The 19,752-nt window shown below is 68.2% G+C and overlaps 4 protein-coding genes across 5 annotated transcripts; 3 read left to right on the top strand and 1 right to left on the bottom strand.

The window, feature by feature from the left end:
• Positions 1 to 33: 33 nt before the first annotated feature.
• On the top strand, positions 34 to 3,924 carry IL17RE (interleukin 17 receptor E). The gene is made up of 16 exons (XM_064724167.1): positions 34 to 167; positions 246 to 261; positions 738 to 893; positions 979 to 1,085; positions 1,158 to 1,281; positions 1,353 to 1,492; positions 1,574 to 1,642; positions 1,745 to 1,811; positions 1,900 to 2,087; positions 2,227 to 2,274; positions 2,377 to 2,422; positions 2,535 to 2,683; positions 2,754 to 2,822; positions 2,900 to 2,951; positions 3,027 to 3,128; positions 3,307 to 3,924. The coding sequence occupies exons 1-16, from the start codon at positions 60 to 62 to the stop codon at positions 3,912 to 3,914; spliced, it is 2,049 nt and encodes a 682-aa protein (XP_064580237.1). The 5' UTR covers positions 34 to 59; the 3' UTR covers positions 3,915 to 3,924.
• A 365-nt stretch (positions 3,925 to 4,289) lies between these two features.
• On the top strand, positions 4,290 to 9,160 carry IL17RC (interleukin 17 receptor C). Its single transcript, XM_064724166.1, is given in 22 exon segments — positions 4,290 to 4,331; positions 4,333 to 4,495; positions 4,498 to 4,652; positions 4,654 to 4,688; positions 4,690 to 4,811; positions 4,814 to 4,953; positions 5,027 to 5,048; positions 5,130 to 5,503; positions 5,690 to 5,801; positions 5,868 to 5,912; positions 6,071 to 6,210; positions 6,403 to 6,465; positions 6,614 to 6,668; positions 6,766 to 6,950; positions 7,028 to 7,078; positions 7,161 to 7,206; positions 7,317 to 7,429; positions 7,538 to 7,606; positions 7,679 to 7,736; positions 7,874 to 7,969; positions 8,045 to 8,083; positions 8,530 to 9,160. Coding segments are annotated over 22 exon segments (2,733 nt in total). The 3' UTR covers positions 9,138 to 9,160.
• A 633-nt stretch (positions 9,161 to 9,793) lies between these two features.
• CRELD1 (cysteine rich with EGF like domains 1) lies at positions 9,794 to 12,975 on the top strand. 2 transcript variants are annotated; one of them, XM_064723939.1, is made up of 10 exons: positions 9,794 to 10,000; positions 10,467 to 10,549; positions 10,628 to 10,738; positions 10,823 to 10,914; positions 11,012 to 11,188; positions 11,275 to 11,370; positions 11,460 to 11,543; positions 11,655 to 11,750; positions 11,834 to 11,977; positions 12,469 to 12,975. In XM_064723939.1, exons 1-10 carry the CDS (start codon positions 9,824 to 9,826, stop codon positions 12,471 to 12,473), a joined length of 1,065 nt encoding a protein of 354 aa, XP_064580009.1. In that variant the 5' UTR covers positions 9,794 to 9,823; the 3' UTR covers positions 12,474 to 12,975. The 2 variants fall into 2 exon arrangements, with proteins under 2 accessions (XP_064580009.1, XP_064580008.1); XM_064723938.1 differs by having other exon boundaries at positions 12,082 to 12,975.
• Positions 12,976 to 13,058: 83 nt separating this feature from the next.
• On the bottom strand, positions 13,059 to 19,270 carry PRRT3 (proline rich transmembrane protein 3). Its single transcript, XM_064724428.1, has 6 exons — positions 19,262 to 19,270; positions 17,503 to 18,004; positions 17,129 to 17,456; positions 15,616 to 16,709; positions 15,385 to 15,525; positions 13,059 to 14,950 (listed from the first exon to the last, which is right to left on the bottom strand). Exons 1-6 carry the CDS (start codon positions 19,268 to 19,270, stop codon positions 13,209 to 13,211), a joined length of 3,816 nt encoding a protein of 1,271 aa, XP_064580498.1. The 3' UTR covers positions 13,059 to 13,208.
• Between the last annotated feature and the right edge of the window lie 482 nt (positions 19,271 to 19,752).

Here is a 19,752-nt window from a genome sequence, read left to right as displayed (position 1 = left end):
CGGTGCAGGAATGCGGCGGGGCCGGCCCGGGGCGGGGCGGGGAGCGGCGGCGCTCGGCCATGGGGCGCCCGGCGCTGCTCGCCGCTACCGCCGCGCTGCTGCCTCTGCTGCTGCTGCCGTCCGGGACCGGGGCCGCCGTGACCCGCCTGCGGGTCTCCGCCAACTTCGTGAGCGCCGGGGAAGGGAGGTGGCGGGGGAAGGTGGGGGCGGGCGGCGCCGCGCTCACCCCGTCTCTTTGCTTGCAGGAGTGCCGGGCCACCGGTGAGTAGCGGCGGGGCAGGGCTGTCAGCGCGGGGCTGCTCCTGCCCGGCCATACCGGCTCGGGGTGCGGCGGGACTGTGGGGCTTCCCCTGCCCGCGGCTACTGGGTCCGGGAGGATGGGAGGGCGAGGGTGGGGCGCTCCAGGTTTCCGGGGTACCGGGCTCCCCGCTTCCGAGGACTCCTGGTCCCCGAAACTTCCTGGCTCCTGGGGCTCCCCGCTTCCAAAGACCCGGATCTCCGGGGCTCCCTGTTTCCCAGAACTCCCGACCCCCAAAGATTCCCGCTTCCGAGGACTCGAATCACCGAGGCTCCCGGTTTGTCAGGACTCTCGATCCCCGGGGCACCTCCCTTCCGACTACACCTCCCCGGCACTCCCCGGGGCTCTCCCCCTTTCCAAGCACTCCCAGCGCCCGGGGCTCCTGCTGCCCGCGGGACCCCCGGCGCACGGCCGCCCCCCGTCTGCTCTCCCCCTGCAGCCGACAGGACGCTGAGCCGCCCCCGCTGCCGCCGCCCTCCCCGCCCCGGGCCGCCGCTGGAGCCGCCCGCGCTGTCGCTGAGCCGTGCCCGGCTGTGCCTGCCCGCGCAGCCCTGCCAGCCCTGCCTGCGGGTGCGCCTGGCCCTCCCCGCCTCAGGTACGGCCGGGGGTGGCATCCCCTGGCAGGGGACACACAGCCAGTGCCCCCACCCATGTCAGCGCCCCACGCCGGTTTCTCGCAGAGCTCGGCGGTGTCCGGGGACTGCAGCTCACCTTCCTGGAGCTGGGCTCCAACCGGGCTGGCTGGCTGCAGGTGTGGCAGCGACGCCGGGTGTCGGGCAGCTCCGCGGTGAGTCTGCGCTGGGGGTGCAGCAGGGCACACCGAGGCCCGGACCCCGCACTGAGCCCTTGCTCCCCGCAGTGGCAGGTGCAGTTCGACTGCTTCCCGGCAGAGAGCGGGCGGCAAGTCCTCGTCTCCCTTCGCACCATCCCGGATCGGGGCTTGGCCCTCAGCTGCAGCCATACGGTCACCGCTGAGCCACCCGGTGAGACTGAAGGGCTTGGGAGGTGTCCCGGGGGGACGCCGGTTCCAGCTGACCCTCTGGCTGCTCTGCAGGGCCTGTCTTTACCCATGCTTGGCTCCCTGAGCTGCGGGCCATTGAGGTGCGGGTGCCCGCGGGTCCCCCCCTCATGGTGCGGCTGTGCCACCAGCTGGCCCTGGAGTGTGAGGAGCTGCCCCGGCCCTTCCACCAGCAGGTAGCGGCTCTGCCCCCCGACACCCCCGTCCCAGACTGGGGGACACAATCCCTGCCCGCTGATTCTCCCTCCTTGTTGCAGGTGCTGGTGCCCGGAGGCCACCAAATCTCACTGCCGTATGAGTTCCTGGTGCCCTGCCTGTGCATTGAGGTGGGTTACCCTCCCCTACAGCCATCAGAACCCCTTTGCCCTTGCATGAGATGGGGAGGATGGGGCATATCTTGCTCTGACCATCATGCTGTGCCTCCCCAGGCCTCCTACTCCCACCACGACAGCCCACGGAGCAAACACTGCCCCTTCCGTGACCGGCCAGATGCCTGTGAGTGCCTGGTGCCTGTGGGGAGGGGAGCTGAGTCCCAAGGGTGTCCCTGGGTGTCTCCCCACCCCACCGATGTGGTGCCCCACAGATGGCCCCGAGCTGTGGTCCTCGGTGCACTTCCACGACTTCAGCACCAGCAGCAAGGACCAGATGGCAATGCTGCTGAGTGCCAGCTGCCCCCTGCACCCACGGGCCACCCTCTGCTGGAGGGAGTCAGCAGATGAGGCTGCACCCTGTCACGACATCCCCAATTCCACAGCCAGTGAGGATGAGCAGGTGAGGGCTCCTGATCTTGAGGTGTCAGAGGATGTGGGACCATGTCACTGGATCTCAGGGTCTCTGTAGGGCAGTGGGTGGGCACTGTGGCTGTGTGGGTCAGAGATGGTAACTGTGACTCATTCTCCATTTGTTCCAGATGTACGTACTGGACAAGGTGGATGTGCACCCCCAGCTCTGCTTCCGAGTAAGCCCCTGTGGGTGGGTGGGCACCATCTCGGAAGGGGCTGGGGGCTGTGGTGGGTGAGGGCAGCTCACCCTGCCCTTTGCTGATCCCACCTCCCCTCAGTTCTCCTACAGGAACAGCAGCCATGTGGAGTGTCCCCACCAGTCAGGTGAGTCCTATGAGTGGGAGGCAGCCCTAGGCTAAGCCCTGCCCTGGGGTCCCTTGCACCCCTCACCTTGCTGGGCATCCTGCAACTTCCCCTCTCTCTCTGGTGGCCGCAGAGACTGCCTGGAATGTCTCAGTGAGTGTCTGGGGGCTCCAGCTGCACCTGCACCTCACCTCCCGCATCCCTGCAGCCTTCAGTGCAGCCCTGTGCCAGCGCCGGGGTGGGCAGTGTGAACCCGAGGCCCCGCTCTACACTGTCACACAGGTGAGTGCTGCAGGGCTGGGGGGACGTGGTGGGGACAGACCCACACTGACCCTGCCCTTGTGCTTTGCAGCCAGAGGGCTCTGCTCCAGGGGAGTTGGCGCTGCTGCTGCCAGTGCAGGTCCTGGGCAGCTGCGTGCTGGTAAGGTGACCCTTGTGCAGGCATCTGTGCTGTGGGGGACCCAACATGGTCCTCCTCTGACCCAGCCCCTTCCCCAGGTGTGGCGCTCGGACGTGCATTTTGCTCGGAAGCAGCTGCTCTGTCCCGATGGTGAGAGGGGGTCCTGCAGGGGACTCAGGGGGCAGTGGAAATGGGCAGACAGCCCCTTTACTGCCCCTCTCCCAGTCTCCCGCAGGCACTTCGGGCTGCTGGGGCTGGTGCTGGCACTGGGACTGGTGGTGACTGTGCTGCTCCTCAACTGCCGTGGTGCCTGGAGGCCAAATGATGGTGAGGAGCACCCAAGGGGGCTGCAAGAGGGACGGCAGGAGGGGCTGGAGTACCAGGGGGTGCCAGTTCCTGGGCTGCAGGGGGTCCCAGGGTGGTGGATGGCAGATGCTGTTGGATCCCAGGGGATGCCAGTAGCACATGGAGCTGAGCTGTCACTGCTGTCCCCTCCACCCCGCAGGTGTCCCTGGCAGGCGCCCCGTGCTGCTGCTGTACTCGCCCGACTCCGAGGAGCACCTGGGGCTGGTGTGTGCCCTGGCCGAGCGGCTGCGCACCGGGCTGGGCTGTGACGTGCGTCTGGACCTGTGGGAAGCGGGTGGCCTAGGCCAGGCGGGCGCCCTGCCCTGGCTCTACGCCCAGCGGGGCCGCGTGAGCCGCCAGCGCGGCACTGTCCTGCTCCTCTGGAGCCGGGGCAGCGCCCGGCTCTTCCATCGCTGGCAGGTCGGGATGGCCGACGGCACGCCCGGGGATGCCCACGACATTTTTGGGGCAGCCATGGCCTGCCTGCACGGGGAGCTGGGGGCGGCGGGCCGTGGCAGCGGGTGGGTCCTGGCCTACTTCAGCCGGCTCTGCAGCCCCCGCGATGTCCCCCGACCCCTTCGGCCCCTGCCCACCTACCGCCTGCCCCGACAGCTGCCCGGGCTGCTGGGGGCGCTGCGGGGCAGCCCCCCGGCCCCTCGGCACTGCCGCTGGGGCAGGGTTGGGGCCCTCCTGCACCGCCTGCTGGACGTGGGGGCCAGGGAGGGCAGTTCCCCACCCCGGCCCCCCGGGGCAGCTTCTGGCACCTGAGTGCCCAGGCTGGGCCTGAGCTGGGCATGGCCGCAGGGGGTGCAGGGCTGGGTGCAGCCCCCCGGTGAGGGCACAGCTTCTGCCAGGAAGAGGCAGGGCTCAGGAGAGCATGTGCCCACTGCAGCGGCAGGAGGGGCACCCATGGGTGCCCCGGGAGGGGCTGCGAGGGTCCGAGCAGGACTGGCCTCAGTCATGGAGTGTGCTGCTGGGGCTGGAGTGAGCATCCAGCTGTCATCTGTGGCCAGGAGCAGAGATGCTGTCCCAAGCAGGGGCAGCTTTATTCCCATACAGGGACCTGCTCCAGAGGAGAGCCCGTAGAAGCCCCTTTGGACGGCACAGCCGAGGAATTGGGGTGGTGCAGGAAGAAGCTGAGAGATGGGGAGGCTCCCTGCCCTGCCCACGGACAGGTGGCTGGAGGGGCGGGTGCTGGGCACGGCCCGGCCCTGCTCTTTGCCTCGACATCGCCAGCAGGACTTGGTCTGGATTGGAAGCAATAAAGGCGTCATTTCACCCTGCCCTGTTGTCTCAGTGGTGTACCGGGGGAGATTCTTTGGTGCCCTGGAGGACCGGGGGCTGCCCAGTGCTCTCTGCAGCACGGAGGGGCAAGAGGACGCACCCGGCTGGGCACAGCCTGTACCGGCACGGCTGCCACACCGTGTCCCACAGCCGCGGCGGCTGCCTGGGGCCAGCCTGGCACCGTGCCCGTGCCGTGGAGCCCTGTGGGGCCCCGAGCCCTCCGCAGGGGTGGCGGGACACGGAGCCCTCCGCGGCCGGTCGGGAGCAGCAGGCCCCACCCAGGGCGGCTGCTGACGCCACGCAGGGAGCCGGGTGTCCGGGATCGGAGCAGGAAGCGGGAGCCGGCGGCGGCGGTGGGGCCCGTGGAGCCTGGAGAGGGCTGCCGGGGAGCAGCCGGCGTGGGGCCGGGGCACGCCGAGGCCCCGGCCCCACCATGCACGCACTGGGGCAGCTCCTGCTGGTGCTGGTGGCGGGGTCGGCGGGTGGCCGTGGGGATCCCCGGGACACCCTGGCCTGCTCCCAGGTGGGTTGGTGTCCCTAGCGCGCCGGCATCGGGCACCTGGCACCACCGCCGGCCTCACCCCTGCCTCCCCCAGGGCCTCACCTGCCGCCTCTTGGGTAAGTGCATCACCCTGCCATGGCCCCTACCGACCCGGGGCATGGGGACTGCACCCCACACTGCCCTCTGTGTCCCCCCAGACACCGATGTGCTGTGCGGGACAGAGCCCCCGGGGCCCAGGCAGGAGCTGGCCCTGGCCCGTCTGCGGCTGGAGCCGGCGCTGCGCTGCACCGAGTCCACGGCCTGTGCGCCCTGCCTGGAGGCGCGGGTGCGCCTAGCCTTGGCCCCGGCCACCGGCACCGCCGCCGAGTCCCCCCTCTCCGTGCAGCCGGCCACTGCTGGGACAGAGGACAGCGGTGATGGGGGACAGCGGTCACCAGCGACTGGGGCCACCCCGTCCCAGCCCAACGTTACTGGGCTGCTGCTGCTCTCTGGGCACACGTTTGCCTCATCCCGCTGCGTGGCCGTGGAGGTCTGGGCACCCTTGGGCCCCGCACTGCGTGGCCGAACCGTGGTACGTAGATGTGGGGCACCGGGGTCAGTGTCCCCACACTGTCAGTCCCTGGGCACTGGGGATGTGGGCACTGAGATCAGCACATCTCTGTGGCATGGGGGTCCCGTTCCTGTGCCTCAGGGAGGGGGGGTGGGTGCTGGCGGTGCCGGTGCCTCACCGCAGTGGAGTGGTGGTTTTCCTGCCCAGGGCTGGGTGATCTTCCGGTGCTTCGAGGCGCCGCTGGGCTCCGAACTGCACATCTCAGCGTACATGAAGTCACGGGGCCGGCAGAGGCTGAGCCAGCAGCAGCGAGTGCCAGGTAAGCCCCGGCAGGTCCCCTGCAGTGGCCCCAGCCCCTCTGCCCACTGATTCACTGTCCCCACAGACTGTTCGTGGCCCGCAGCACAGGATGCTGTCCCCCAGTGCCAAGGTAGGTGCCGGCATCACCCCGCCTCGGTTTGCATCCCCTGGGGAGAGCCGGGCAGTGGACGCCAGGGGTGAGAGTGACCCTGGGGGTGCCATGCCCCATGCCATGGTGCTGGGCGGGCAGAGCCAGGAGCGGGGTGACCTCAGCTTCCTCTCACACAGTGCCCAGGCTGCGAGTCTCCCCGGGGCAGAAGGAGGTGGTTGTGGAGGTGGAGGGGGCTGCAGTAGGGCACAGCTACACACTCCGGCTCTACCACAACCATAGTCATGGCACCAGTGTGCCAGGGCGTGTGGTGACCATGGTGAGTATGCACCCCATTCCCTGACCCTCCACCCTGTCCGTTCTCCGGTCGCTGCCCTCCTCCCCGTTCCCGAGAAGCTGTGTCTATGTTATAGGCAGTGTGCTGGGAGAGGGTCCCCTGAGAGCAGATCCCCCTGGGTGACCCTGCTGGTGGCCATTTGCCACGGGGTGACCCACATCTGGTTGCTGGTAGCAGAGCAGTCCCATGAACTATGTCCTGCCCACGGATGAGGTGCTGCCCTGCCTCTGCCTGCAGGTGGGCATCTGATCGGGCACTGTGGGGGTGGCAGGATAAGTGGCCTCTAAAGAGGGGCTCCAAGCTTCATATATCTCCCTCTGGCATCCCAAAGGGGCCGGCCAGATCACAGCATGAATGCTTTTCTTGTCTTTTTCCCCACTCACAGGTCTGGCCGGAAACCCAGGACCCACCACGGGCCACCCTGTGCCCCTTCTCGCATGGTACCTTCACTCTGAGGCTGGGTTTTAGGGGGTGGGACACAGGGGGACTTGAGGGGACACCACAGGGAGTGACACTCCTGTCCTGGTGCCGCTGCAGATGCCGAGGCCTGGGAGCGACTGTGGGCGCGGAGCCGGCTGGTCCTGCACATCGAGGGGCAGGTGCTGACCTGCTCCCTCTCAGCCCCCTGCGATCTCCTGGCCGAGCTGGTGCCCTGCTGGCAGCCAGTGCCCTCCAGGCCCTGCCAACCCCTGCCTGGCCTGCAGCAGCCTGCTCGGGGGAAGGTGAGGGGCTCTGTGGGGCGCTGGGGGCTTTGGGAAGGATGCTGGTGACAGTTACAGAGCGTCCCTTGCACTCACAGGAACCCCAGGAGTTCAGAGGGCTGCGGCCACACCCCAACCTCTGCGTGCAGGTAAGACACCACTCTGCCCCACAGCTGCCCCATGGGCAGCCCCACATCACCCTCAAGCACTGTTAATCCTCTCTCTGGGCAGGTGTGGAGCGGTGGGCAGGTCCGGCTGACCCAGTGCCTGCGGGACCGTGAGTGTTGCTGGGGTGGGAGGGTAGTGGCAGCCTGTGGGTGCAGCTGAGGGGGGGGACCCCTCCTTGGCCTCCCCTCACACCTACCCAGCCCTCTGGCACATTCCCAGGAGCGCTGCCCGGCCGCCCCGATGACCTCCTGCTGCTGGAGCATGGGGGGAATGCCTCACTGTGTGCCGTGGAGAGGGGTGCCTGCACACCCCTGGCCAGCTTCACCAGCAGGGTAAAGAGGAATGGACCCCCATGTCCTGGCAGCAGTGGCACTGGTGGCACAGGGACCCCTGTGTCCAGCAGTGGTGGCACTGCTGTCTGACCTGCTGTGTTGCTGCAGGGAGCAGGGCACCCTGGGCTGCTGGAGCAGGATCTGCAGCGGGATGTGGCAGGGGGGCAGTGCCAGCAGGTCAGTGTGAGTGGGCAGTGGGCTGTGGGCAGGGACTGGGCAGTGTCTGACGTGTCCCTGTGTCCCCCACAGCTGTGGCACCCATCAAACAGAACTGGGGTTACACTCTGGGCCTGTCCCCTGCACAAGTGTGAGTGTTGACAGCCATGCTGGGGGAGAGGAGGGATAAGGGAGGGCTGAGGGAGGAAACCCCCCTGTGGAGCCACTGGAGACCTTTGTTGGGTGCTGGGCTGGGGGCTGTTGGTGGATGCAGACCCTGCCCTGCAGACCTGCGTACCCGCTGGGCCCTGGTGTGGATGGGGGTGCTGCTGGGAGCTGCCTGTCTCCTGCTGCTGCTCTTGATGAAGAAGGAGGACATGAAAGGTGAGTGGTGCCCTTCTGGGGGCTGTGCCTGGCCTGGGACCTCTCCTGGGACCTCACTGCCTCTCCTCCCTGCAGGATGGCTGAAATCCCTGAGGGCTGGCTATGGCTCCAGTGGTGAGTGTGGGTTGAGCCTGAGGCCTTGGGGGGAGTGGGCAGTCTGTACCTATCCCAGAGGGGTCAGAGGACAGAGTGAGGGGGTCCCCCACCCAGATTAGTTCATGTTTCCTTGCCTGACAGGGTAGTTAGGGGTGTAGGGAAACAAGAAGAGGGAGAAGAGGGTGAGAACCCTATGGGAGGTGGGAGGGGGCAGATTGCAACCTGTCTCCCACCATGCCTGTCCCTTAGGGTAGGTAAAAGATTTGGCAAGGGGACTGGGGGGCTCACATCAGTGGTGGTCTCAGCTGCTTCCCATTGTGGCTGTGCTTTAGCTTGGGTACAGGGGGTGCTGCAGGGCTCGGCTGACAGAGGCAGGGGACGGTCTCCCCTGTCGCGGGTGCCTCCCACCACAGGCTGGGTACAGGTGCCCAGAGGGATCCGGGCATTGATGATCTCCCCCCCAGGTCCTTTACAAGGCCGGCGGGCCCTGCTGGTGCACGCAGCAGAGCCGGTGGCGGAGCGGGCAGCGTGTGCCTTGATGGCAGCTCTGCACTCACTGGGGCTGGCGGTGGTGGCGGCGCCGGGAGGTGGCAGCGGGGTGGCAGCTCTGGGGCCACTGCCCTGGCTGCACGCCCAGCACCACCGGGCGCTGCGTGACAGTGACACCATCATCCTCCTCCTCTCTCCGGCAGCCGTGGCTGCTGCACAGCAGTGGGACGCCGGGGCCGGGGTTGTGCCGGAGTCCGGGGCCGCTGAAAGCAGCCTCGGGCCCCGGCACAGCCCTGACCCTGGCGATGTCCCCGCTGTGGCACCCTGCGAGGTGTTTGCGGCGGCTCTGTCCTGCGCCATGCCGGTGTTGGCGGTGGCCCAGGGGCACTACGTGGTGGCCCGGCTGGAGGCCCTGGTGCCGGCAGTGCCCCCAGCGCTGCGGGCAGCCCCTGCCTTCGCCCTGCCCGCCGACATGGAGCGGTTCTTGCAGGCGCTGGCGGGCCCAGCTCGGCACAGGGGCCGGTGTCTGGAGCCACACGTGGCGGCCGTGGCCGAGGCTCTGCAGCGGGCGGTAGGAGAATAAAGGGTGACAGTGCTTTTGCTGAGTGTGAGTCCAGCTCTGAGCCCAGCACGGACTGGGATGGGTTGGGAAGGGGTGATGGGGTGGACTCGGATGGCACGGAGTGGGATGATGGGGAGGTACAGGGGCTGGAAGGGGGCTGGGCTGTTTGGGTGTGAAGGGGAAGGGTTTTTTGGTTGGAGGGTGGATGGGGAACTGGACCAATTTGGGGTGATGATGGGGAAGTGGGCCAGCTCATTGGGGCATGATTGGTAACTGGGACAGTTTGGGGGAAAGTGTGAGAACAAACTGGACCAGTTTAGGGTGAGATGAGGGGGAACTGGGCAAATTTGGGCACAGTGGGAGGGAACTGGATCAGCTTAAATGGAGGGGGTAAAGGTGAACCCGCCTGGTTTGGCTGGGGGTGGGAGGGGTATTTAGAGGGCCCCTCCCAGGCCAGGCGAGGCCCGGGACGGTGCGCTCCGGGCAGCCGGCCCCGCTCCGTACGGGGTCACCGACTGCAGCCCGTCCGCGCATCCCCGTCCCGGGCCTTTGCGCGGCCCCTTTAAGGCGCGGGTGGGCGGGCCCAGGGCGCGGCGCTGATTGGCTGGGAGCGGGGGGCGGGCGGCGGCGGCGCGCGGCCATTGGCGGGGGCGGCGGCGCTGAGTCAGCGGGCGCGGCCCACGTGGTGCGGGCGGGGCGGGCGCACGATGGGGCCGCTGCTGCCGCGCTCGCCCCGGCGCGGGGGGCCCGAGCTGGGGGGGGCCCTCCTGGGGGCCGCCCTCCTCGGGGGGGTCCTGTTGGCCGTTCGCGCCGACCCCGACCCACACCGAGACGGCGCCGAGCCGTGCCGAGCCTGCCGCGGCCTCGCCGACAGCTTCATCAGGGTGCGCGCCGGGGGGGCACAGGAGTGATGGAGGCCGCGGCGAGGGGGCACACGGGGGCAACGGCACCGAGGGGTGTGGGCTGACACAGCCGCTGCTTCGGGGGGGAGCTGGGGGCCAGGGGACAGTGACGGGAGGGGCCCACGGGTGGTAGACGTGGGGGACACGGCCTGGAGGTGACAGTGAGCGGGGTCAAGGGGGTCCTGGGTGGGGTGATGTTGGGGGGCCCAGAGGAATCACAGACCGGGGGGATAAGGGTGGTGACAGGGCCCGATGGAGGGGTGGTTTGCGGGGGACAGTGGTGAAGTGAAGGCACTCCTACGGCGTTCCCAGGGGCACAAGGACTGGGCTCTGGGGAGGGGAGAGGGTGGCAGGTCGCTGCAGGTGATGTGTCCTGTGGAACCCTACGGATGGAGAGGTTATTGGGGGGGGTTTCCATGCCTGCACTGCCGCTCCCGCATGCACCCAGGGCCTGGAGCGGACAGAGCATGAAGGCTTCGGTGGGGGTAACACAGCCTGGGAGGAGGAGAAGCTGTCCAAGTACCAGCACAGGTACGTGACCCCAGTGAGGGGCTGGGGCAGCCCAGCTGCTGCAGAAGTCGTAACCCACACTGGCTTGTGTCCCTGCAGCGAGACCCGTCTGCTGGAGGTGCTGGAGGGTGTCTGTGCCCCCTCGGACTTCGCCTGTCACCAGCTGCTGGAGCGGAGCGAGGAGCACGTGGAGCAGTGGTGGTTCCATGAGTGAGCCTGGGGACAGGGACAGAGGGATGGCAAGGGGCACAGGTAGATGGCAGGGGGCTGAGTGCTGTATCTTCCCATCCCCAGGCAGCAGCAGCACCCTGACTTTTTCCAGTGGCTGTGTGTGGACAAGCTGATGCTTTGCTGCCCGCCCGGTACCTATGGCCCGGACTGCCGTTGTGAGTAACTGTGGGGTGAGCGGGGTGCTGGTGGGGCAGAGGGGCTCCCCTGGCTGCTGCCCTCTGTGCCAGCTGCCAGCTGGTCTCTCCCGTGCAGCCTGTGCGGGCGGGCCCCGGCAGCCCTGCAGCGGCAACGGGCGCTGCGATGGTGACGGCACGCGCCGCGGCACCGGCCTCTGTGTCTGCAGCCCTGGCTACGGCGGCCCCTTCTGCGCCGAGTGTGGGGATGGCTACTATGAGGCCTCAAGGAACAAGAGCCACCTCGTGTGTGCTGGTAGGTGGGGGCTCTGCCGGTGCTGAACAGCCTGGGTACAGGCAGCTCCCCCCTGCCCGTGCCCACGTGTCTGTCCCTGCCCACAGAGTGCTACCAGGCGTGCGGGCGCTGCACGGGTCCCGAGGACTCCAGCTGCCTTCGCTGCAAGAGGGGCTGGGTGCTGCATGAGCACCGCTGCATCGGTGAGTGAAGGCCAGGGGTGAGCTCAGGGCCCTGGGGGCTGTGTCCCCAGAGCTGAGGCTCAGCAGGGCTATCCCCATCTCTCCTGCAGATATAGATGAGTGTGGCACAGAGATGGCGCACTGCCGAGCCAACCAGTACTGCGTCAACACAGAGGGCTCCTACGAGTGCCGAGGTCAGAGGGAAGGGGGGTTTTTGTGCAGGTGGCTCTTCCCTGCTTGGCACCGACCCTGGCTGGGCTGGGAAGGAGCTCTGGCAGCAACCCTGGCTCCATTCTCTGAGGCAGACTGCTCCACGGCTTGCATCGGCTGCATGGGCGCCGGGCCGGCTCGCTGTAAGAAATGCAACAAGGGCTACTGGCGGGACGGAGCCAAGTGTCTGGGTGAGTGCCTCCCATGGACTGGGGGGCCATACTGCCCCCTCTTCACTGCCCAAGCCCTGCCTGACCCCTGGCTCTCCCCCCAGATGTGGATGAGTGTGCCAGTGCCGAGGAGCCAGTGTGCACAGGGGTGCAGGAGGTGTGTGAGAACACAGAGGGCAGCTACCGGTGCGTCTGTGCCCAAGGCCATGTCCGCCGAGATGGGCAGTGCGTGGAGGACAAGCCCCCTGGTATGGCCTAATGCAGTGCAGGGGGACATTGGGCAGGGGGTGTGGGACATGGGGGGGGACTCTTGCTGGTCAGCTGTGCCCTCCCACGAGTGTTGTCCATGCAGATGCCCCAGAGAAGGGCTTCTTTGATGACGTGACTGATGACGAGGTGGTGGTGCTGCAGCAGATGTTCTTTGGTGTGATGATCTGTGCCCTCGCCACGCTGGCTGCCAAGGGTGACATGGTCTTCACCGCCATCTTCATTGGCGCCGTGGCTGCCATGGCTGGCTACTGGCTCTCTGACCGCAGTGACCGTGTCCTCGATGGCTTCATGAAGGGCAGATAGCTCTGGAGCTGCTGGGCACAAGCAGAGGGGCAGACTCAGCTTGGGGTGCAGGGCCTCCCCCAAGCAGGGCTGGCTGCCAAGGCTGCATCCTGTAGATGATGCTGTGCCCTGCATGCGTCCCCCAGCCCCCCCTTAGCATAGGGTCTTGTTTTCCCTGTCCCTGCAGAATGAGCCAGGAGTACCTGATCCTGGGGGCTCCCACACAGCCCCCTCTGGATGGAGGGGTGATGCCAGGCAGTGCAGCATCGTGTGGGGGGCACAGCATGCTGCCCCCAGCTCCTCGTGCTCTGGAGGAGAGGCCGGGCATTGTGACAGGTGAGGGGGTGGAGGGGCAGGTGAGGGAGGGAACCTGCTGTCTGCCCCCAGGCTGGGACTCCTGGCCCTGTAGGACTCCCCTCCCATGAGGCCATTCCCTGTGGGAGAGTGGGGGGCTGGGTCCCCCCATGCCCTGAGCTGTGTGGCTGGGAGAGCTGCCCCCCATCCCTGGGCAGAGCCCATCTCCCCTCCCAGGCTGGGGGCCGGGGGCCCCTCGCCGCTGGCAGGGTGCTGTGCTGGTGAGGGGGCCCTGCTGGATGCATGAGTGTGGCCGTTGCATTTGTCCGTGGTTTGTCCGTCGGGGTGTGCCCATCTGTCCGTGTGTCCATATCTCAGGAAATAAAGCTCTGCACACCCAGCTTGGCTCTCAGGCTAGGAATTGGTGGGGATTGGGGGTGCTGCTGCCCACCACCGCTTTCACATGCCAACAGGACCGTCTCCTCCCAGCATAAACTCTTTATTTCTCTCGTTTGGCACAAATGGAACTGCCCCTGCCCGGCCCTACAGGGGCGCAGGATCAGACCCCTGCACCCTCACAGTGTCCTCACCCTCATCGTCCTTCTGCGCCCCCAGTCTCTGCCTGTCCCGGGCTCAGAGCTCAATGGTGTCGCTGGAGAGGCTGCGGGAGTCCAGCGCCTTGCCGAGGGCTGGGAAGGCGCGGGGACCCTCCCGCTCGCAGCCGGGGGCTCCGGCGGGCACCAGGAGCGGGGCCCGGCTGGGCGCCTCGTCCAGGGGCAGGCTGTCGGGCGAGGACAGCCCGTGGCGCCAGGGGTTCCAGCTGATCTTCAGCGAGCTGCTCTCCAGCGAGCTGGCCGAGGCGGTGACGGTGACAGTGATGGTGCCGTGGGGCTGGCGGGGGCCGGGCAGCTCCGTGAGCGAGCTGCAGCGCACCATACGCCCCAGGCTGGGGGTCTTGTCGGGGGCAGGGGAGCCGTGCAGCGAGGAGCCGGAGCCACGGCGGGCCCGGCCGAAGAGGCCGTCGTGCAGGAGGTGGCGGCGGCAGAGCGCCTGGTCGATGCTGCGGCGCAGGTCGATGGGGGACGGCGGGCGGAAGATGAGCTCCCCCAGGGAGGGCGAGGAGCCCTGCTCGAAGGCGGCGCAGGAGCGGGCGGCCAGCATGTTGGGGCACTTGGGGCTGAGCCCCGGCATCCCGGTGCCGGCTGCCCAGACCTCGTTGCTGTCCTTCAGAGCCCGCAGCGGCAGCTGCTCCGCCGGGTTGCGGATGAGGTTCTTGGAGATGTCGTTGGCTGGTGTCCGCTCCGCGCCGCTGCCGCCGGTGCCGCCGCCGGCCCAGTCGTAGCAGTTGTTGGGGTATTCGGGTGCCTCAGCTTTGCGGCCGGCGCAGAAGTACCGCAGTGCCTTGGCCCAGCAGGAGTGGCCGGCGGGGCTCCGGCGGCGGCACCGGCAGCACACGGGCTCGGCGGCGGCCGCCAGCAACGCCAGGGCCGTGCCCAGCTCGCCGATCCGCAGCCAGAGCTGTGCCGCCCAGCTGGGCCGGGAGAAGCGCCCCTGGGGCCCCAGCACTGCTCGCAGCCACACAGCGCTGAAGAGCTGCAGCCCGCAGACCGGCAGCCCCGCCACCGCCGCCGCCAGCAGCGCCCGCGCCCCCGGCTGCGGCCCCGGCCCCTCGCAGGGCGCCCGCAGCGCCCGCCAGCACCCCCAGAGCCCCCCCAGCAGCAGCAGAGCCCCTGCCCCGCAGCCCAGCGCCTGCAGCCCCAGCGCGGCCGTGAGCCCCAGCCGAGGCGGCAGCAGGTCGGCGGCGCCCATCACCGCACCCTGCAGGGCAGCAGCAGCCCCCAGCGCCGGCAGCCCCCGCAGCCGGGACGGCAGCAGCTGAAGCTGGGCCAGGCGCTGCAGCCGCTGGAGCAGGAGGGCAAAGGCGGCGAGCAGCAGGGGGAAAGGGGCCGTGTTGAGCAGCAGCAGCGCCGCAGTGGGCAGGCGGCCCCGTGCCCCGTAGGGATCCAGCAGCAGGAAGGTGGCCCGCAGCAGGCAGGCGGCTAGCAGCAGCCCGTGGGCCCCCACAACGTGGAGGAGGTGTGGGGGCCGCAGGATGGCTGTCCCCGCCAGCCCGGCCAGGCAGCCCAGCGCCAGCAGCAGGAACACGGCAGCCAGTCCATAGACGTGGGCCTCCCAGGAGAAGCCCAGCTGGCGCTGCAGCTCGGCCCAGCGCAGCCCGCTCGCGTTGGCTCCCAGCGCCGGCGGGACACGGACCGTGGGCTGTGGCTGCGGCGATGATGGATCCCGGGGCACCGGCTGAGGCGTCGTCCCTGCCCGTCGCCACGTGGCCGAGGGGGCCGCAGTGCTGGAGGCTGCGGGCTGCGTCCCCGGCGTGTCTGCAGGTAGGAAGGAGGAGAACAGTCGGGGAAGTGGGGGGCTTGGTGCCACTCGGGCCACACCTGCACCCCGCACTGGGCTGCATCAAGTGTGGCACCCCGACACTGCAGCGGGGGATGCCCTGTGCTGGCTGGGGCTTTGCGCACCGGTGCCTCCCTTTTCTCTTAGGACGCGCAGTGCAAGGGGTGGCACAACCCCGGTCACGTCCCCCACCCCCTTGGGGAAGCCCCCACCCACCGAGCATTTAGCGCTAATCCCTGCGGGCAGGAGTAGATTAGGGCCGCTGTCAGGTGGCAATCCTGATTGAAGGTGTCACTGTGTCCCGGCTGGGCAGCCCAAGATAGCTGCCATCCCCCCGCCAGCCCCGACGCCCCAGGGATGGGCTCCTACAGCGTCTGCAGAACGGATGGGCTTGGACGCAGCCCTGTATCACCTGGGTGCCTTATCCCGAGCGTCCCTGTGGTGGGATGTGCCGTTGGCTGTGGGGTCGTTTGGGTGGCATTTGGGACGCTCACAGGGCCCACGGCGCCCCGGACCTGCTGCGGGGAGCCGACGTCCTCCTCGGGCAGCAGCCCTGCGAGAGAGAGCAGAGCAGGGCGCTGACACCTGCGGGGCTTGGTCCCTCCCAAGCCAAGGGGTCCCCCCGCACCGCGCTGGCTCCTACCTCTGCTCGGGGTACCGGGGGTGGCCGTGCTGGAGGCGGGGGGTGGCGCAGGGCCGGTGCTGGGGACAGACCCTGGGGCGGGCTGAGGTCCCCGCTGCCCCGTAGTCCCAGGGTCCGTCCGGGGGCCTGCATCGCCAGGGCTGGTGGTGGCGTGGCTGAGCGGGGCCCTCCGGGTGCTGCGCTGGAGGGACGGGAGCGCCCGAGTCCAGGGCTCAGCCAGCCCCCAGGACGGGGCAGTGTGGCGCAGCCGTGGGGCAGAGCTGGGCAGAGCCGGGGAGGGGCTGGGGGGCCCTCCCGTGTCCCCCCAGCTGCCCACCAGCTGCACAGAGCCAGGGCTGGCATGGGGACCCCAGGCTGGCCCCGTTCCTCCAGGATCAGAGACAGGGGCTGTGCCCGGTGGGACCGACTGGCTGCTGGCTGAAGTGAGTTTGGCATCCTGAGAGAGGCCCGGGACCGCTGTGTGTCCCCCTGCGTGGGCATCTGCTGTCCTCATCCCTGCCGCCAGCGTGGGGTCCAGGGCAGTGGTGGGTGCGGCTGGCTGAGGGCTGGGGGTGCTGGCTGTCTTGGAGACACTGTCCCTGGACAGGGAGAGGCCCTGCCCGGCCCAGGGTGGCCCTGAAGAGTCTGCCCCTCTGTCCGTGGGCACCTCAGGGCCCGGCGTACCCAGTGCAGAGCCGTGGGGCAGGGGCCTGTCCTGGACTTCAGCTTCGTGCCCTCGCCAGGCAACAAGCGGCTCCTCTGTCACAGCCGGGACTGTGCTGCCGTCCCTCCAGATCTTGCTATCAGCACCTGTCATAGTGGTTTCCATCTCCAGGGGTGCCCTGGTGCCATCCCCTGCCTGCAGATGTGGGGACCAGTGCACGGGGTGCTTGACCCCCCAGCGCTCACTCCTTGGGGCCCCAGCACCGCTGGGCTCCCCCGATGCCTCCCAGGCAGGGGATGGGCCTGGCCACTGCTGTCCCCTGTGCAAGGGGTCCCCACCGAAGGACAGCCCTGCCAGCAGCACCCCCTGGGCTTTGGCGGGGACCCCGGTGGCCAGGAGCATCCCCCAGGTGACGAGCTGTGCTGCAGCCATGGTGAGTACCGAGTCGACCCTGTGGGAATGGGGATGTGGTGAGCCAGGATCCGCGGCAGATGCCCGGGTTAACTCGTGCAGTGGCCGTGATGCTGCTGTGCCCTTGGCCACCACTGCCCAGGGAGAGAGACAGTGTCTTGGCTGTCCCTTCCCGGCTAACCCTGGGCTCTGTTCCCAGCTGTCCCCGTCCCAAGTGACCCCATTCCCAGTCTTCCCTTTCCCAGTGTCCCCTGGTGTTCCCCATCCCGGTGTCTCCGGTGTGGGTGGTCCTTGGTGCTTAGTGGCCCCGACCCCGGTGTCCCTTTCCATCCTTAATGTGCCCTCCCCGGTGCTGAGTCCTGGCGTCCCTCTCGGTGTCCCCTCCCCGGTTCTCCATCCCCAGTGTCCTCGCCCGCTGTCCCCGCCGGCGGCGGCCCCGCTCCGCCGCGCACCGTTCACCTTGGCGCGTCCCGGCCGCATCCCGGCGGGGATGCTCGGCCCGGAGCCCCTCGCTGCCGCCGCACACGGCTCAGACCCGCCGGGCCGGGAACGGGGCCGGGATCGCCAGGGTGCTGCGGCGGCGGCCCCGCGGCGCGGTGCGGATTACCGGCGGGGCTGCGCAGCGGAGTCGGGCCGCGGCCGGTGCGGGACCACAGCGGGGCCGGTGCGGCCGCCGCATCCCGCCGACCCCACCCGCAGCGCGCCGGGCCGGCTCCTCCGCTCCGTGCCCGGTGCGCGGTGCGCGGGCCGCGGTGCCGCCAGCCCCCTCCCGCCGCCCGCCGCAGCACTGGCGGCCCCAGAACTGGTGCCCCGGGAGCCGCAGCCCCCCGCGCTGACCTGCCGGTGCCGGTGCCGGTGCGGGCGGGCCGGGCTCTGCGGCGGAGCGGGCGGCGGCGGCAGCGGCAGCCGGTCACGCGCCGCCCCGAGCCGCGGGCACCCGCACGGGAGCCCGCCCGCACCGGGAGGGGGGGCGCGGGGCACGGCCGGGGCCGCCGCCGGGACGGGATCCGCAGGGCCGGCCACGGGGGAGAGCGGGTCCGTGGGGCTCAGCTCAGCTCGGGGCAGGTTCGGGTGGGCTCCCGGGGACGGGTTCTCCGTGGCGCAGCTCCTCCGGGACGTGGATTCCGGGGGGGGGCACCGGGGCAGGTTCCGGGGGTCAGGACGCGGCAGGGCGGCGGACACGGGATGCTGCCCGCGGGGCAGGCAGGGCTGCTCGGCCGAGGCTGGTCCCGCGGCCGCCGGGGGTAGGTGGAGGGAGAGGGCAGTCGGACCCACTAGCAGGGTCCTGAGGAAGGTCTGAGGGGGCCCTGCCCCACACCTGCCCCACACTTGTATCTCAAAAGCACAGCAAGGATATGCAGCACCCTGGCAGCCACTGGGATGTGGGGCCCTGCCAAGGTTCAGGTAATTGGTTAATCTGCTTAATTGTCCAGCTGGAAAACTGCCCACCCTGCCCGGGCTTGAGCTGGCAGTGGTACGGCCACAGCGTCAAAAAGTCCCATCAGCTCAGGACTCCATCCTGCAGGGTGACACCTGCACTCCAGCTCCCTGCCTGCACCCCTGCTCCTCCCTGCCTGCACCTCAGCAGTGCCTGAGCCACCAAAGCCTTGGCAAAGTCCTGTCATCACCATCGCTCCTCTCTCGCCAGGCCAGCAGGTACATGTGGCACCTCAGGTCCCCATGACAGCACCTGTGTCTTGGCAGTAGCACACAGTGTCCCACTCCTGCTCCCTGCCACCTCTCCATTCCCAGAGCACTGTGTTCACCACTAGCACATGAAGCTTTTCTGGTCCCTGATCCCCTCCTCTGTGGGGTCTGGAGGCTGTGGCAGCCAGCTGAGTGCAGGGTCCGGGAATTTGGGCAATTTGGGCACACTGGGCCCCAGAAGGCAGGCAGGGCAGGCACCTCTGGGGAGGCCACACGGGGGAGAATGCAGGTGATCCTGCCCTGCACCATGCACTGCCAGCACTGGGCACCACTGCAGCTGGATGGTCTCACCCTGAGGAAGGTGCAGCTGCAGTGCTGGGTGTGCAGTGGCACTGTGGGAAGGGAGCTGGCTGTGCCCTCTATGCCACAGTCATTGGAGAACCTTCAGCACCAGGCAGGGGCACAGCAGCCACCTCCACATCCTCGGTGCTGTCAGAGGTTTCCTCCTCTGCCAAGTGACTCACTGGCAGATGAAAAGCTGAGCCCCTGCTCTGTGCTGCTGCAGCAGCCACGTGCCTGCTGCCTGCACAACTGGGTGGAGGATGCACCATCCAGTTCTCTCAACCCCTGTGCCCAGGGCCACCTGGGTGTCACAGGCTTCTGATCACTGTTCTCCCCCAAGAAAGGTTCCAAACTCCAGTTTCAGAGTTTCAGAGAAAATGGCCCCAATTAAATGCCCTCAGACAGACTGGAACCCAGCTTTGCTTTTTTCCTGACCATTGTTTGTGTTTTATGGTTCTGCCCTGTGCCCTCCACAGTTCTTCTTGGCTATGCTGCAGGAGGAACCACCCTGGCACCTTCCCTGGTTGAAGGTTGGGACAAGCCCCTCACAAACACTGGTGTGGCAGCTCCATGGACACAAAGGGCAGGAGAAATCACACATACCTGGGGCATGGCTGACCCAGCAAGGAGCCAGTGACAGTGAGTTGGGAGTACCGGCTGGGAGGCAGGACCAGCTCCACCAGGGTGCAAGCAGATTATCTTGGAAATCCACTGCCATGCAGCACACACACTTCCACTTTTGTCCAGCAAGGCTGGGAGAGGAGCTGCCATCCTCACAGCCATACTGGGACAAACGACCTTGTTGGCAGCTGAAACCCTGGAGGAGACCCTGAGTGGGAATAGACAGGGGGACTGTGGGGGCCAGGGTGTTATGCTGGGGCTTCGTCCCATGCACCAGGGAGGTTGTCCTGTGCAAGGGGAGGCATTGCTGGCTGCTCCTGCTGTTACTCCTCCATCTCCAGGGATTTTGTTTTGCCCTGTGCTCCAGTGTCTGCTTGTGGCAAGGAGCTGCAGGGTCCCCAGGGCAGCCCTGCATTGCACCCCACGGCACTGATGCTCCGTCTCAGCATGCCAAAGAGCCAGTCCCTGCTCTG

This window comes from Zonotrichia leucophrys, chromosome 12 (genome assembly GCF_028769735.1).
Source record: "Zonotrichia leucophrys gambelii isolate GWCS_2022_RI chromosome 12, RI_Zleu_2.0, whole genome shotgun sequence".
Classification (NCBI taxonomy): domain Eukaryota; kingdom Metazoa; phylum Chordata; class Aves; order Passeriformes; family Passerellidae; genus Zonotrichia; species Zonotrichia leucophrys.
The sequence above is the reverse complement of the archived record's forward strand: the minus strand, read 5'-3'. Positions and strand labels throughout refer to the sequence as shown.

What these genes read in the sequence shown, in the direction of transcription:
- IL17RE (XM_064724167.1), top strand. Translation starts at nt 60, where the DNA reads ATGGGGCGCCCGGCGCTGCTCGCCGCTACCGCCGCGCTGCTGCCTCTG. An exon ending in CCGTGACCGGCCAGATGCCT is followed by an intron (nt 1,812 to 1,899) that starts GTGAGTGCCTGG and finishes GGTGCCCCACAG; the next exon opens with ATGGCCCCGAGCTGTGGTCC. An exon ending in GGAGTGTCCCCACCAGTCAG is followed by an intron (nt 2,423 to 2,534) that starts GTGAGTCCTATG and finishes TGGTGGCCGCAG; the next exon opens with AGACTGCCTGGAATGTCTCA.
- CRELD1 (XM_064723938.1), top strand. Translation starts at nt 9,824, where the DNA reads ATGGGGCCGCTGCTGCCGCGCTCGCCCCGGCGCGGGGGGCCCGAGCTG. An exon ending in TCGCCGACAGCTTCATCAGG is followed by an intron (nt 10,001 to 10,466) that starts GTGCGCGCCGGG and finishes GCATGCACCCAG; the next exon opens with GGCCTGGAGCGGACAGAGCA. An exon ending in GGGCTCCTACGAGTGCCGAG is followed by an intron (nt 11,544 to 11,654) that starts GTCAGAGGGAAG and finishes TCTCTGAGGCAG; the next exon opens with ACTGCTCCACGGCTTGCATC.
- PRRT3 (XM_064724428.1), bottom strand. An exon ending in GCACCGGCACCGGCAGGTCA is followed by an intron (nt 17,457 to 17,502) that starts GCGCGGGGGGCT and finishes TGGGGCCGCCAG; the next exon opens with TGCTGCGGCGGGCGGCGGGA. An exon ending in CCCCGGTACCCCGAGCAGAG is followed by an intron (nt 15,526 to 15,615) that starts GTAGGAGCCAGC and finishes TCTCTCTCGCAG; the next exon opens with GGCTGCTGCCCGAGGAGGAC.